This window comes from Nicotiana tabacum, chromosome 19, assembly GCF_000715075.1.
Source record: "Nicotiana tabacum cultivar K326 chromosome 19, ASM71507v2, whole genome shotgun sequence".
In the NCBI taxonomy this organism is placed as follows: Eukaryota; Viridiplantae; Streptophyta; class Magnoliopsida; order Solanales; family Solanaceae; genus Nicotiana; species Nicotiana tabacum.
Window position 1 is genome coordinate 98,230,630 of NC_134098.1, and position 16,897 is coordinate 98,247,526.

Here is a 16,897-nt window from a genome sequence, read left to right on the forward strand (position 1 = left end):
TTAGAACCAGAGTTGCGGGTATGATCTGGTCCTGCAGGTCGAGCTGTTCTACGACCTTCAATCTGATGATGTTGGCCGAGCTGCCTGGATCGATTAACACACGCTTAATTTTAGTTTTATTCATGAGTACGGATATTACCAGTGCGTCGTTATGAGGTTGGATGACCCCTTCTGCATCTTCATCATCGAAGGACAAAGTCCCCATGGGTGCGTAATCTTAAGTCCGAGATTGTTTTTCTTTCACAATCGATGTTTTAGTGCGTTTAAGCACTGGTCCCTGAGGGGTATCGATGCTGCCGATGATCATGTAAATGACGTGCTGCGGTTCTTCTTGCTCGTTTTGCTTGCCGAAATTCCTGTTTTTAAAATGGTTCTTCGCCCTATCACTCAAAAATTCCCGAAGGTACCCTTTGTTAAATAAACGGGCTATTTCCTCTCTTAGTTGCCTACAATCTTCCGTTCTGTGGCCATGGGTGCCATGATATTCGCACATTTGATTAGGATTTCTTTGGGCAGGATCGGTCTGCATGGGTCGAGGCCATTTAGTGTCCTTGATGCATCCGATAGCCGACACGATAGCGGATGCACCAACGCTGAAGTTATATTCTGATAATCAAGGTGCTTCTATAGGATCGACATATTTATTAAAGTCGCTCTTACTCATAAGTCCCCGAGAATTTTGCCCTTGATCAATCCTTCGATTGTTTCGAACTGTATTGTGTGCTGAACTGTTGTTCACCCGATCTGTGACGTACGGTTGATATCGGTCTTTGTTCGACCTTTGTTCTCTGTCGATCTCCTTTTGGTTTTTAGTAGCTGTCCTGTTCTGATGCACGGGTCCATACGGAGCTCCCAACTGATCATCCTCGACCCTAATTTTCGATTGGTATTGGTTGTGTACATCTGCCAAAGTTATTGCTAGATACTCGATCAAATTTTGTTTCAGCCGATGTGACGCTGTCGAACTAAACTCGTTCAACCCTTGGGTGAAAGCTTGTACGGCCCAATCGTCTGTGAACGGTGGCAATTCCATGCGTTCCATTTGAAATCGGGATATGAACACCCTCAACATTTCATTACCCATTTTCTTTACTTTGAAGAGGTCTGATTTACTTGTTGCAACCTTTATGGCACCAGCATGTGCCTTTACGAACGAATCTGCTAACATGGCAAAAGAATCGATGGAATTTGGTGGTAAATTGTGATACCAGATCATCGCTCCCTTCGAGATGGTCTCCCCGAACTTTTCCAACAACACGAATTCGATCTCCTCGTCCTCCAAATCGTTACCTTTGATGGCACATGTGTAAGATGTGACATGTTCGTTAGGATCGATCGTACCGTTATATTTGGGAATTTCGGGCATACGGAATTTTTTGGGGATTGATTTTGGTGCCGCACTTGAGGGAAAAGGCTTTTGTATGATTTTTTTCGAATCAAACCCTTTTATCATTGGTGGAGCCCCCGGGATATGATCGACCTTGACATTGTATGTTTCCACTCTCTTGTCATTGGCTTTGACTCATTTTGTGAGTTCCTCGAGCAATTTAGTAATTCCGGGAGTGGTCCCTGATTCTTGCCCGTTTGATTTCACTATGGCGGGCTCCATTCTGGGGGTGATTTCTCGAAGTGGATTGGATTCCGGCCTGCTTTGTACGCGAGTTTGGCTCTGTAACTGAGCTATCGCTACTTGTTGGGCTTGTAGCATCTCGAAGATCATACGTAAGTTGGCCCCGATTTTCCTCGCGTTATGGGTGTCTCGGGCTACGGATCGAGTACTGCCCTGAATGCTTCTTTCCGGTTCGGAATGCTGATTCACCTCCAAAGCTATTTGTGAATTGACATCCAATGGTACTTCGGCTCGAATTTCGGGTACTACGATTCGAGCCTCGGTGCCATCGTTAAGTGGCCTTCCGGCCCCGGGTGCCAAGTTGTTGGTTTCATCTTGAAGGCCGGCTTCATGGTCGATAGGTAAAGCCATTGCTGATTTGAAGTTGCAAGCTGGCGTGCACTTTAGATTTATATCAAACGATCACTGTTACCCTTAGCCCCACGGTGGGCGCCAAACTGTTTATCGAAAAAATCGGATAACACTATATTTGTATATGATTCTAAGGATGTGCGATACAATTCGACATAAATCGTGTAGAAAAATAAAGATATGTGTATTCTTAACTATGAGAATCCAAATAGTGAGCAACAAGAATGAATAAGATAAAGTAAAACAAGCACAAAGGGATATCTTTCAATATAAGAAGTGATTTTTGGTTATAGTGTGTTTTTCTTTCTTGCCCCCATAGCTTATAAGGATCCCTCTTTTATAGTAGAGGGTCATTACAAAAAATAATAAAATAAAGCATATAGTGGAAGGCCCATGATGACTTGTCTCTTTCTCGATTCCCGCCAAAATTCTCTCTCTTGGTGCGGTTGTAACGGCTCTTGTCTGTGAGCTCGATACTGGCTCGAACTCGTTACTGGGTCGGGCCCTTCGGTCTTGGCTCGAGTTCGACCTTAGAGATGGACGTCGCACATTTTCGACCTCATAGCAGTGTCTTGCGGATCGATTCGGTCACAGGCTCGATAAGGTTTCCGAGCCGACTCCTCGAGCGACCTTCGGACTCGAGGCTTGTTAGTACTGACTTCGGAGCTCACTCCCAAAATCTCATTCCGACTTTTTAACACTTGAACTCGATCGAACGTAGGAAGACCGAAATTTATTTCGACCGTATACAATATAGAAGTTGTATTGACATGTAATTTGTAAATTTGGATCTAAGTTGCATGAAAACTATTCTTTGGATAAAGAATAAAGTGTACAAGGAATTACAAACATATTGTTCGGATAATTCTATCTGGCTTGGATAACCTTTGTGGAGTAGCGTTATCTACTTTCATAACAAGCACTAATGTTTTTTATAAGGCTCTTGAAAGATTAACGGCTTTTTGGGGGAGACTTGAAGACATGAAGTTCCTCTCGAATATATTAAAATCTCCCATCACTATCATTGTCCAATAACGGTTTTAAATCTATGACATGAGTTGGGTCTCCATAAACTCTAGTAGAAATGGCGTGGTATAGTTACTTTTTTAAGTGGTATTTACTTTTTAGCGAGTGTTTTTAATGTTGAGCAAAAATAGCCACTACTCTATCAAATTGATACGAAAAGTCTACCCTTTCTTCATGAGTAATGTATAAATATTAAGGATATGGTATCCTTAACTTCATGAGTGATGTGTAAAATATTAAGGACACTATGTCCTTAACATTTACATTGCACACATGAAGTTAAGGACACCATGTCCTTAACATTTACAATGCACATATGAAGTTAAGGACATTATGTCCTATAGTTTAACAACAGAAGTTGCAAAATGATATTATGTCCTTAACATTTACATTGCACACGTGAAGTTAAGGATACCATGTCCTTAATATTTACACTGCACATATGAAGTTAATGACACCATGTCCTTAATATTTACATTGCACATATGAAGTTAAGGACGTGGTGTCCTAAAGTTTAACAACATAAGTTGCAAATACAAGTTAATGATATTATGTCCTTAAAATTTACATTGCACACATGAAGTTAAGGACACCATGTTCTTAACATTTACACTGCACATATGAAGTTAAGGACATCATGTCCTTAATATTTATACATCACTTATGAAGTTAAGGACATCATGTCCTTAACATTTACACTATACATATGAAGTTAAGGACATGATGTCCTAAAGTTTAACAACAGAAGTTGCAAATACAAGTTAATGATATTATGTTCTTAACATTTATATTACACACATGAAGTTAAGGACACCATATCCTTAACATTTACATTGCACATATGAAGTTAAGGACATGATGTCCTAAAGTTTATCAGCAAAAGGTGCAAATATAGGACACTTTGTCCTTAATATTTACACATCACTCATGAAGTTAAGGACACTATGTCCTTAACATTTACAATGAACACATGAAGTTAAGGACACCACATCCTTAATATTTACACTGCACATATAAAGTTAAGGACATGATATCCTAAAGTTTAACAACAGGAGGTGCAAATACAAGTTAAGGACATTATGTCTTTAACATTTACATTGCATACATGAAGTTAAGGACACCATGTCCTTAACATTTACACTATACATATGAAGTTAAGGACATGATGTCCTAAAGTTTAACAACAGAAGTTGCAAGTACAAGTTAATGATATTATGTCATTAACATTTACATTGCACACATGAAGTTAAGGACACCATGTCCTTAACATTTACACTGCACATATGAAGTTATGGATATGGTGTCCTAAAGTTTAGTAGCAGAAGGTGCAAATACATGACACTTTGTCCTAAATATTTACACAACATTCATGAAATTAAGGACACCATGTCCTTAATATTTACACAATATCTATGTCTAGTACAGGGGTATTTTTATCCGGCGGATAAAAATTTATTAAGCACTAACTAAAGAGTAAATACATTTAAAACAGTGGCTAAAAAGTAAAGACATCTCTAATCAGTGGCTATATGTGCACTTCCCCCACAGAGGTTATACAAGCCAGATAGAATTATCCGCACTATATGTTTGTAATTCCTTGTACACTTTATTCTTTATCCAAAGAATAGTTTTCATGCAACTTAGATCCAAACTTACCTATTACATGTCAATACAATTTCTATATAGTGTCAAGGTAAACAAAATTTTACATTATCAAGTTATTTAAAGATACATATTATCCATAATAAGAGAGATTAATAACATAAAAATGGAGATAAATAACCTGCTACGACACGTCAAATATATAAGGAGGAATTCGGGAAATAGAGAAGAGGATAACATGGTGAGAAATTAAACCCTCACCAACAAAATGAACGTTCACAAACTAAACTATTATAATTTAACATACCAAAGGAAAAAAGCATAGTTCCGTCCTTATAGTAGCTAGGGATGGAGTGAAGGGAGGAAGAAAGCCTTATAAATATAAACAACCGATACGGATAAGTTTTTGCCCAAATAAAAGTAGCGGATGCATATTTAATAACTAATTGGTGTCTTTAATGACCAATTCTTTTTTCCGTCAATCACATCAGTGAAAGAATTGCGATTGAGAAAAAATTGTAATTGTAATCTAGCAAATTTCGAGATAAAACCATATTGCCTCTTGACTTTTTAACCAAAAAAAACTCTATCCTTAGTTGATCAAAAAAGGATAAAAGAAATCAATCGCCCACCGTGGGGCTCGAACCCACGACCACAAGGTTAAGAGCCTTGCGCTCTACCAACTGAGCTAGACGGGCTTCTTGGTTTGTTCTGGTAAATAGTTTATTAATAACCATTCCTATCTCAACAGTGCACAATCCCAAATTCTGGCTCAGTTGAACCTTTTTGCTATTTGGAAGAAGAAGAGAAAAAACTCTTTTACTGTTTTCTTGTAAAATATGAATAAAATATATGCTAAAACTAAAGTGATAAATGCAAGTATCGTCTTGAAGTCATATTTAGCCTTTTAGTCTTTCAATTTCAATCCTTAAGAGAATGAGAGGTTTTTCTCTTTTTTCTTTAAAAAACAAATGGTGTATATCTCAATCTTTCACGTCTTGTCTTATACTATATGATTAGCTAGCATAGTACTCGAGTAGGGCATTTTACTTTTACAAGTGAAATGTACTAATGATTCAATATATGAATAAATTATAGTCAATTAGTGCAACGTTAAGTATACTTGCATCGTAAAAATGTAAAAGAACAATATAAAGTATAGTTTAATATCGTTGCAAAAGATGATCATAAAAAAATTATTTTTTGTTTAGGTAAGTCCATAATATAAATTTTAAAGAAAAAAAAATAATATTAAAAAGTAAAAAAAAAAAAAAAAGGACAAAAGTTGATAATTTAGAGGATAAAATAGGTACTATTTTGTAGCGAAAAATTTGAGAAATCTAGTGGAATGATTTTCTGAGTGCAATATGCATAGTTAAGTGACTTTTTCGTTACAAACGAAAGAAAAATGGCTTCAGTAGATAATTTCGAATAGTTTAGTGATCATTGGAGTAATGGACTCTAGAACTAACCATAGAACTACAACTTTTACTTAATTAAGCTTACATAAAAAACACAGACTATGCAAGCACTTAGCAGTGCCTGATAGAGGAGCACATTCACACTTAATCCAACATATTACGTACTAAAACAAACTTGTCCCAAAATAGAAAGAGAAATGGAGTACACATGAAAAAAGGCAGAGTTTCAAAAAGTTATTTCATTATTTATTCAGATTTGAAGGGAGTTGTAGATCCATTAACATTGTCTTCCATGCTTCTCAACTTCTCTCTTCTCTGTCATATTCACAAAACACAAAGTTAGAGAACAAAACATGCTTTCTTTCTACTCTTTAATTTCTACCTTACGAAAAGAGGAACAGAAGAATTTAGGATATTTGTATCCAGAAAAATTAAATTGAAAAACTAAAATTCAGGACGCATCGGCTAAATCTTTCTTTTTAAACAATAGCCGCTTCCTGATGTCATTTCTACCTGGATAGCTCCTAGTATAACCTTCTTTTGTAGAAAAGTAAAATAAAGAATATTTTTGTTGATACCTTTTCGAAGACTTCCTTCTGGTACCGGTACCCCTGGAAAGTAGAAGTTGTAGGAGAGGGTCAAACATTAATTAAATCAAAATAAAGTCTATAATAAATAGTATATAAATTCTAAACCATCGCAGTCCAAAAACAAAAACCTCAATATTTTATTCCTTTTTTTTATCTTTTGTGTTTTGAGATAAGCTACAGAAGGAAAAAAGAAAAGGAAATTGTTTTACATGTCAATTTCGTTAACATATGTGGTCTTTTTCCAATACATTTTGTATTTTTTTTAGGAAATCATTTTGTCTACTGAAATTTCATTTGTGTATATAAAGTTAATAGTGGACTGACTCTAACTTACCTTGTCGGTTCCATATATGTAATCACAGTAAGTGAAGACTGAAGCAAAGTTGCTGTGACAACTTTCCCCAACAAAATGGTGATAGTCATGATATATTGCTCCCCCATAAAATGGTATATATTTTGAAGGACTCCATGGAAATTCATAGCTGCATAATTAAATTATATATTAAAAAATAATTTTAGACGAAAAAAAGTAAAGAGGAAGTAAGAATATATGTACCCGCTATGAGTTTCAATGGCTTCAATTTGCCTCAAAACGAACCAAAGCCAAAAGGTAAACATGTGACAAGGGACCATAAGTGGGCCAAGGAAAGAAGCAAAGCCCAAGATAATAATCTCAGCCCAATGAGCATAAGGTGCTGCAAAACCAATTGGGGCCACATATTCATGATGTACTCTGTGTATTTTGTCATAACCCCATTTATAATGATGGAGCATTCTGTGAAGCCAATAGTTTGCATAGTCTTCAACTAAGAAATACACCACTAATTGCCAAAACACTTCTGATGCACATGGCAGGGGCAAACTTGTCCTTATTCCAACCCACTGCACAAAAATCAATAATCACAAATATAATATTATTCTATCTTTCTTGGCCTTTTCTTCCCTTGTTTTGCAACATAATACCATGAATTTTTGGGCTGCATTTAAGGTTTATTTAATTTACCAACATATCATCTACTCCCTCCCCTCCGTAATATTTGATTTTTTTCAGATATATATTAAGAAGTAATTAATTTCTTTGGAGTAAAGAGTATAAGAATATTTGTTATATTTTTAATGAATAAATTAATGTTAATATGATCAACTTTATTGTTAATTAATGTTAAGATATAAATTTTTTAATATGTATAAAAAAATAGCCAAAAAATTAATTAAACTGGATCAGAGGGAATTGGGAGAGGGAGGAAAAAACAAATGTCAAAATCTCAACACAATCGCTTTAGAGTTGATTGAGTGTTTGTTAATCCCTTGACTTAAACTTTAATCAAGAAATCGAAACTTTCAGTATAAATTACTGAAAACTCGTCTGTAATTCAACGATGTACACGTCACTGTCTGTAAACGTTTTTTTGATGCCTTAATATTTATAAGAGCTTCAAATTAATACTTTCAAAGTATATTATATACATGTATAAATGAAATTAAGGAAATGCTTCAGAATTTTCTATTGTTAGTTTTAAACCTAACTCATACATGCAAGGTAATATTGGCAGTTTTCTACATGTAATATATGTAAGAATTTCACATCATTTGCATCAAAAGGAGAATCCTACTAACTTTTTTAATTAAAAAAAAAAGGTGAAATGCTCTTGTCATTTCAAAATGTCTTTTAGGATGAATAGGAGAGGGAAAGAGAGAGAGACATACTAACAAATTCAACAAAATTCACATACAGAAACATAAATTAATTTACGTGTTTCCTTAACTAAGCTTAATCTTAATTCTTAATACATATGAGTCCCCCTCCTCCTCACCTTTTGACTAACTACTTTAAAATACTCAGAAATTGTATGAAACAAAAGTATTTGTGCGTGCAATACATGCAAACAATTTAACTGATACACATCGATAGTGTAAATATTTTTAGCTTAATATATAACAAGTTATTTACTTATGGTTTATTTTACACAGTTATCTATTGTTACCTAAGAAAATTTACAGCGTCAATATATATACAGAAAAAGAAGTTATATAGGGTGCGCGAATACACACCTGAATGATAGGGTATGAGAAGAACTGTAGTGGACTGACAGCAAATACAAAAGTGGTAAGGACTTTTCTGTAGCATTCCATCATTTCAGATAAAGAAAATCTGATCTTGGGTTGAATCTTGTAAATTTCCAACTTCTTGGACCTTAGTAGCTCAATAATCACCATAGGCAAAGGGACCAATGTGTAAAAAATTATCAAGAAAATTGTGTTGTGACAATAAAGATACAAATCTGATTTATCAGCTGTGTATTTGAACCACAATGTCTCTGCAAATGTCAAGTTCCTCCCCAGAGACATCTCTGCCTCTTGAATGCTTTCAAATGGCAGCATTTTTGAAATGTGATTGATTAATGTATTTCAACAATATTGGCTCATATGCTTAATTCTTTTCTTTTTTTTGAAAATCTTGTTTTCTCTCTATATATATTTGGAATATATATAGAGAGAGAGGGGAGAAGATGAAAAGAAAAGTTTGCAGATAGGAGTTACAAGATTTAATTTATAGGAAAAAAGAAGGAAATGATGAAGATGGTACTACAGGAGAAAGGAAAGTGGAGGACTTTAAAATTTATAGGAAAGTAGTGGTGAAGAGAATTCTTAGGACTATCATTAGGTGTACTATAAATGTGGATTGGCCATTGTCCCTTTTTGCTTAGGATCCATACTTTTTATATTCTACTTTAATTTGTTTTCACTTTTCCTTGCTTGTATTAGTCCATTACTCCATTATTAGATGTTGTAAATATTGATATACGGATTTTATGGGGATAAATAATTGTACATGAATTATTTTGTTGAAATTTTCTAATATGATAATATTTATTTGTGAATAGTACTTTTATTTGCATATTGTGAATATATTTTCTTATTTTATGTTTTATTTCGTATGAAATAATACATAGATTTTAGTATAAGTTATATAAATTAATTAATAGTAATATAAAATTTGATTTGTGAATAAGTTATATAGGGATTATAATGGGAGAATTATAAAGTTCATTCACTGTATTTGTATTTATTACAGTGACTTTTGCATATTGTATGTAGATGTATTCATAAGTATTCAAAAGTGCCTTCACTATTTTGTACTTATTACAATGACTTTTGCATGTTGTATGTAGATATATTTATATGTATTCAAAATTTTCATCACTGATTTGTGCTTACTCCAGTGTCTTTTGCATATTGTATTTAGATGTATTTAGATGTATTCAAAAGTTCATTTACTGATTTGTACTTATTACAGTGCCTTTTACATATTGTATTTAGATGTATTTAAAAGTTCATTCCACGGCTTTTTTAAATACACTATTTGTTCTGGTTTTAGTTATGTATTTCGACTAAGTATTTTCATGTGTATTCTCAAGCCAACTGTATTTTGTTGGTAATTATCAATACATTATGTTTGCAAAACATGAATGAGTTATGTATAGCAAAAGATTTATGAAATCTTTTGTAATTCTTGTTGTATGCAGGAAATAAAACTATTTGTGAAATACCCGCATATTTCATCACCGCAAATCAGTTCATATACTAACACAAATATAGTCTCCGACCTCAAAGAAAAACTTACTACAGAGCAGTACAAAATATTTGGTACTATTTAATTTGAAAGTTTCCTTGATATGAAGCGTTGTGAGGTCCAACATCAATTGTTCAGGTGCTTCATGGTTCTACAGCTGGAAAAAAGTCATGATGATTCATTTTCAATATACGTCAATGGTACAACATTATCCTTTTCAATCAGGGAGTTTGCGCTTGTCACTGGTCTCAATTGTGTTGGTGACCCTGATGATTTTCAGTTTAACACAAAGGTGCCTAACAGGATTGTTGATACATATTTTGCGGTACAAAGAATGTCAAGAAGAAAGATTTGTTAAAATACTTTGATGGCAAGAATTGGGGTCATAACAATGATGGGGATGCCATCAAGATAAAATGTGTTGTATTTCATACACACATTTATATTTTTCTCCGAGAAGAACAGCACAACAATCCCAGGACTATATTTTAACTTGGTCGAGAGTGAGAGATATTCTGATTATCCATGGAGTAAGGATACATTCCAATACCTTATTAAATCTATTAGCAAGAAGATGGATTCTCAAAAGAAGTAGTATAGGATAGCTGGGATGCCTCTCGCTATGCAAGTGTGGTTTTATGAGTGATGTTCAAAGGTTGACCCCAAAATTGCACTGCGAGTTGATAACCGGATACCCAGAATACTCAATTGAAAATTCACTATCAACCAACTAACTTATGCTTATATGATAAATAACATGTTCAATGACCAGAAAAATATGGTAATTTACTATTCGTTAAGTGGCTGTTTTTTTTTTAAGAATATATTTCTGTTAGTGAAATCATTTGTTGAAATTTTCATTGAAATATAGTTCAATGCATCATACATCAATGTCCCTGTTTCAAAATTAGGTCAAATACTGTACAATACATAATACAGTGTTAGAATTAAATATTAAATACAGTTGCATACAACCTACATCTTATTTTCCTATTTTCCAAATTAACTGGAATACATTAGAATACAAAAAACAGTTTATAGATACATATTTAATTCAATGAGTATAATTTTGTAATCATATAGCAAAGGTCATTCACTTTGAGTGTATTTCTATTTTCAGATTGTTTACAATGACATTCAACCAAGCGATATAGAGCTTGATGTTATTCAGATTTCTTCATAAGGCGTTGATGTAGAGAACAATCCTACTTATTCAGATAAGAATGAAGATGATTCGGATGACTTTAGTCCTACACCGCCTCTTCAGCCTAAGAAGAAACATGATGCAAGTGTTGGTCCATCTTCATCACCGCCTCACAAAAAGCGCAAACAGAAGATTGTAGATCCCTCAAATGCAGAGAGTCCAATTCCACATATGTCGTCAATACCTCAATCCAAGATTCCTCCTGCTGGCATATCTGAAATCAAAGAAATTGTATTGCATGTTAAGAAGCCAGCAGATTATAAATCAGATGATTTATCTTCTTTGAGAAATGATCTAAATTCATTCAAGGATTATGTGAGTATTGTTAAAACATATTCAACTTTACAGTTTATGTATTAACTTTCATATAGTTTTCTAACACCTCTCTAATTATTTGTGTATTGATTAGGTGATGGGCGAGTTCACTTCTCTACGAACATTGATCAATGAAAATTTCAAAAAGCTTTCTGACCAGGTTAAAGCCAATCAGAATACAGAAAGGGTATACCAGAGAAAGAAATATACCGGGAGACATGATGATGGTATTCAAATGCAATCTGATGCCAACTTGCAAGATAATCCCAAATGCCAAACACATAGTGATATAGCTGTTGGCGAGAATTCAGAAGTTAATATTTTTTAACCTCTTTAGTATATGTTTATATAACTATATTCAGAATATATATTGTAATTTAGTTTCTACTATTATTCAGTTTAATCATCTATACAATAACATACACAATACAGAATACAAGTATATACATGTGACATCAGTTATACATATGTATTCATGATTATCTAAATACAGATTTTAAAATATCTTTTATTATTCCTCAGTTTACTCATGTATACTGTAACATACATATTACAGAATACACTTATATACATGTGAATTCAGTTTTACATTTGTTTTTAGGGTTTTCTAAATATATTTTCTATAACAGCCTTCACTATTCTTTTAATTGAACCATGTATGCATCAACATACATGGTTCATAATACACTCATATACATATATATACATTAATAGAATACACGTCTGAAAAATATGTGCTATATTAATATATTCTATTGGTTATTTTATTAGGCCATGCAAAGGAAGCTGAACACCGACATTCATGACGATCAATACCCACATGCTATTTCAACCGAAGACGCGTTAAATGCATCTACAGAGGTTAATCCTGTTTGTGGTAAAGTAATAATGGAGGGGAATACTAAATCTGAGGTGCCGTGTACTATACCACCTATATCTGACGAGGGTGTATCCAGAGAAGTACATGTATCACAATTTGAGTTGGCGGATAAGTTTCTTCCAAGTCAAATTTCAGAAACTAGAATTGTGATACATCATGCAGCAAAAAATATTGATTCAACCCCTTTACCCTCCCATAGGAATCGGCGTCCAAGTCGATGATATTCTTCGCCTAACGAGTCAAACTTCGACTCCGCTGGTTAGTAAATTATTAAACAAAAACTATGTATTATAAAGTTATGGTCTATTTCCCCATAATATCTATAATTAAATATCTTTATTAATGACTTCAATAAACAATAGGTACCTCAGTAAAGTTGACTCTCATATTTGACAAAAAACACCCCTTTGAAGATGATTTAATATCGGGGCCACATCCTACATTAGTCATTCAGGAATACGAGAAATGGGTTCGTGATGGTCTTCTTGCTAAACATGATCAAAAGTAAGTTTTTTTTCCGATATGTATAATATGCATTTATCAATTAGAAAGTGGATATAATGTTTTTTCCAATTCATTGTAGAAATGATATGGAAGACCATTACAAGAAAAACAAATCAACACTGCCTAAACTGTTGGATTTTGGAGTTGATCAAGTCACTTAAAAAAATTGATTTTACCTTCTCTCATTTGACGGTAAACTATGGAATGACAATGTAAGATATAACCCTTCTAACTTCAGTTTAATTTATTTTTTTCTGTTTGGTTTGTCTAATTGTATATTTCACAAATTTGCTAGTGACAAAAATTATGTATTCATTTGTATTTACATTGTTGATGTGGTATGTAGACAGATGTATTCTATATTAACAGAAATACAGTTAAATATTGTATTCACCGTTCCTGGGACAGTTTTATCTGCTGTTGGTTTAATTCAATGGGTTCTGTGTATTCATATTTATATTTGTTTCACTGTTTTCTCTAGCAATTTGTTAAAAGCAGTATGCATTCTTCATTAGTTTCTTAACTGTATGACTAATATAGAATAATATTTTAGTTATGAGTATGTATTTAACTGTATGCAATATTAAATACTCAAATGTATTTAGCAGTATGTATCTAACTGTACACACTATATTCAATTTGTTTTCAGCAGTACTGGCTTCTATATTCAGTTTCTTCAATATACAATACATGTATATATAAAGTTTCTTCAATGAAGATTATTTTCTTTAATTTCATTCAATGTACTGATGCTATGTATTCAATTTTATATATAGCATATTGATGTCATATTTTACTACCTGAGAAAGAAGGGCAAGTACAACCAAACCACCAACTTCAAGTATACAACTATTGATTATATATTCAAGACAAGAATTGCTGAAATCTTCGACAGGTATGCTGATACAGATAGTAATACAAATGTAGCCAAAGAAGAGGATGTGGTATGTGAATATATAAGGGGCTACCGATTGCTAGCTAATGTACCATGGCATACTGTTGACAATGTCTTGATACCAGTCAACTTGAAGGACAAACTTCATTGGATATTGGCAGTTGTCTCATTCAAGGAGAGATATATCAAAGTATATGACTCATACAGATCAGCAGGTCATGATGTCTATGTGGGTTCTGAGATAGATAAGCTTTCTAAGCTTGTACCTCTGTATCTATCGATCAATGATTTTTACAAAGATAAGTAAGGCATAGATTGGTCTCATGACTCAGCATACAGTGACAAGGCACAAACTGATCCCTTTGATGTTGTTTTCATTTCAAATCTTCTGCAACAAAAATCTGGGAGCATGTATGTATTCAATCCTCTTGCTTGTATCATTTATAAATCTAATAATCTGAATTGTTTTTAATTATTTCAATCTACATTTTCAGGGATTGTGGGTTGCATGTCGCGGCATACGCAGAGTAGCTCAGCAATTTTGGTTTGGTTCTACAAACAACATTTGATGCCAATTTACTCTGTCAAATATATGGTGCCCTCCTTTGGGACTATGCTATGCGGAAGATAGACGATGATGCTATAAGCGAGAACGAAGCACCCTCAAAGATTGTTAGGCAAATCACAGATTTAGATACTTATGTGAAGATAGTTTTAGAATAGTTTTCAGTGAATATAGTTTTGGAAGATAGTTTTATGTGAATACAGTTTTTTGAATATTATTTTGGTAAAGATGGTGTTCTGTTAAGAAAAACTCATGTTTTCACTTTATTCACTGTATCCACGGTGTTTATTCAGTTGTTTTGTTTATAATTTCAAATATTCATGTTGTTTTAATATTTTGTGCAGCAGTTAATATTCAACAGTTTGTATTCATCAGATGTATATATACAATATGCATTCATCAGTTTACTAAAAATAATCCATTAGCAGATTGTATTCATACGTATATATGTATAATATGTATATATGTATTCATATGTATTCAGCAGGTTGTATATGCATCATGTTTTGATATATATTCAAGAGATTGTACTGTATGTGTACTGCATTTTATATTCACATGTATTCAAATATATTCAGGAGATTAATATATTCAGGAGATTACTTATGTATTCAATATATATTCTGGACATTGTAATATATGTGCTCTGCATTTTGTATTCACATATATTCAAATATATTTAGCAGATTGTATTCATATGTATATATATATTCATATATATTCAGCAGATTGTATATGCATCATGTTTTGAGATAAATTGCAGAGATTGTACTGTATGTGTACTGCATTTTATATTCACATGTACTCAAATATATTCAGTAGATTAATATATTCGTGAGATTGTACTGTATGTGCTCTACAATTTGTATTCAGATGTATTTAAATATATTCAGATTGTATTGTATGTATAATGCATTTTGTATTGATATGTATTCAGTAGATTGTAATTATCTATTCAGATATAATGCACCTGTATGTATTCATATTTATTCAAAATATAAATGCAGTATGTATTCAGCAGTTTACTAAATTATATTCACCAGTATGTATTCACGCAATAATCCAATACACCAACTAATCAATATGTACTATTTCACAATATCACCTAAATCTATAACACATCGTTATTGCAGTAATATAAGTCAAAATGTGAACTAAGTCCTATGTGGAGTATTTCTACAAGTACGCTTATTATGTCCTCCCTGCCCAAATATACTACACGAATGTTGATTTTTCTTCTGCAACAATTCACTAAACGGCTTATCGCGCTTCTTCTTTGGCCTTCCAGGAGGTCTTTTCTATTGGGTGGTAAGACAACTTCCTCTGATATATGTGCTGGTATATTCCATTCATTTTTTTCAGGCAGCGGATACACGGGCACTTCGTATGTCATTACAACAGACTTTGGTTTGTAATAGTTCGAGCAATGATCTTCTGGCATTAGAAACTTTCTCTTCAAGACAGTCCAAGCATGTGGTCATGATAATTCGTCAACTTGGAACCGCCCACAACTGCACTTTCTCTCTAAGAGGCAAACAGTGTAATGTCTTCCTTCATCGTTCACCATATGTGAGTATTCAGTCGATGGTACAACCTATATTTAAACATAGACCTATAAGTTTTGAACATTTTTAAAAAAAGTCATATATATATATATATATATATATATATATATATATATATATATATCAAAGAATAGACGTATTAAATACAATATAGATATATACAATTAAAAAACAATTTAAATATACACCAGTAAACTTTTATTTATCTTTCAGGATTATCATCTATATTGAATTCAAACAAATATATATGTATAAAATACAATGAAGTACAAACATATATGTAGACATAAAATACAAAGACATACAGTGATATACAATGAAATATATTGAATACCGTGGAATACAGTCTATATTTAGGCTGGCAGAATATTAAAGATGATGACATTTTAACTGACGAATATAGTGATATACAGTAACATATAGACTATCTGCTTAGAAAATGCATCTGGTTAGAAACAAAACCATTGAATTCAATCAATGAAATGCAAATGTATAAACAAGTAATGCATACATATAATGATCAGTTTTTAAACATTTCATAAAACAGAAAGCATGCACAATTGCTATAATACAATGAGCATTCTGTATTTGAATAGTAGAAATTGTATCAGAAATAAATACACCTTGTACCAGGGAAAATACATAATACAATGACTTTTTAAAAAAAACTTACAATCATACGTGTAGACATTGCCTCATTCAAATTAAGCATCTCCTGGTATTTTTTTCCAAGCGTTGTGTACGTGTGTGAAGTTTCTTTCCGATTGCTGCAATT

At 33.0% G+C, this 16,897-nt stretch overlaps 1 protein-coding gene and 1 non-coding gene across 2 annotated transcripts; both read right to left on the reverse strand.

Moving 5' to 3' along the window:
• Positions 1-5,234: 5,234 nt before the first annotated feature.
• On the reverse strand, positions 5,235-5,307 carry TRNAK-CUU (transfer RNA lysine (anticodon CUU)). The gene has a single exon. It is a non-coding gene; the product is annotated as a tRNA-Lys (tRNA).
• Positions 5,308-6,077: 770 nt separating this feature from the next.
• On the reverse strand, positions 6,078-9,277 carry LOC107798822 (methylsterol monooxygenase 1-1). The gene is made up of 5 exons (XM_016621855.2): positions 8,673-9,277; positions 7,177-7,502; positions 6,955-7,102; positions 6,609-6,641; positions 6,078-6,345 (listed from the first exon to the last, which is right to left on the reverse strand). Exons 1-5 carry the CDS (start codon positions 9,000-9,002, stop codon positions 6,277-6,279), a joined length of 906 nt encoding a protein of 301 aa, XP_016477341.1. The 5' UTR covers positions 9,003-9,277; the 3' UTR covers positions 6,078-6,276.
• Between the last annotated feature and the right edge of the window lie 7,620 nt (positions 9,278-16,897).

What these genes read in the sequence shown, in the direction of transcription:
- LOC107798822 (XM_016621855.2), bottom strand. Translation starts at nt 9,002, where the DNA reads ATGCTGCCATTTGAAAGCATTCAAGAGGCAGAGATGTCTCTGGGGAGG. An exon ending in TCTCATACCCTATCATTCAG is followed by an intron (nt 7,503 to 8,672) that starts GTGTGTATTCGC and finishes ATTTTTGTGCAG; the next exon opens with TGGGTTGGAATAAGGACAAG. An exon ending in GCCATTGAAACTCATAGCGG is followed by an intron (nt 7,103 to 7,176) that starts GTACATATATTC and finishes TTAATTATGCAG; the next exon opens with CTATGAATTTCCATGGAGTC.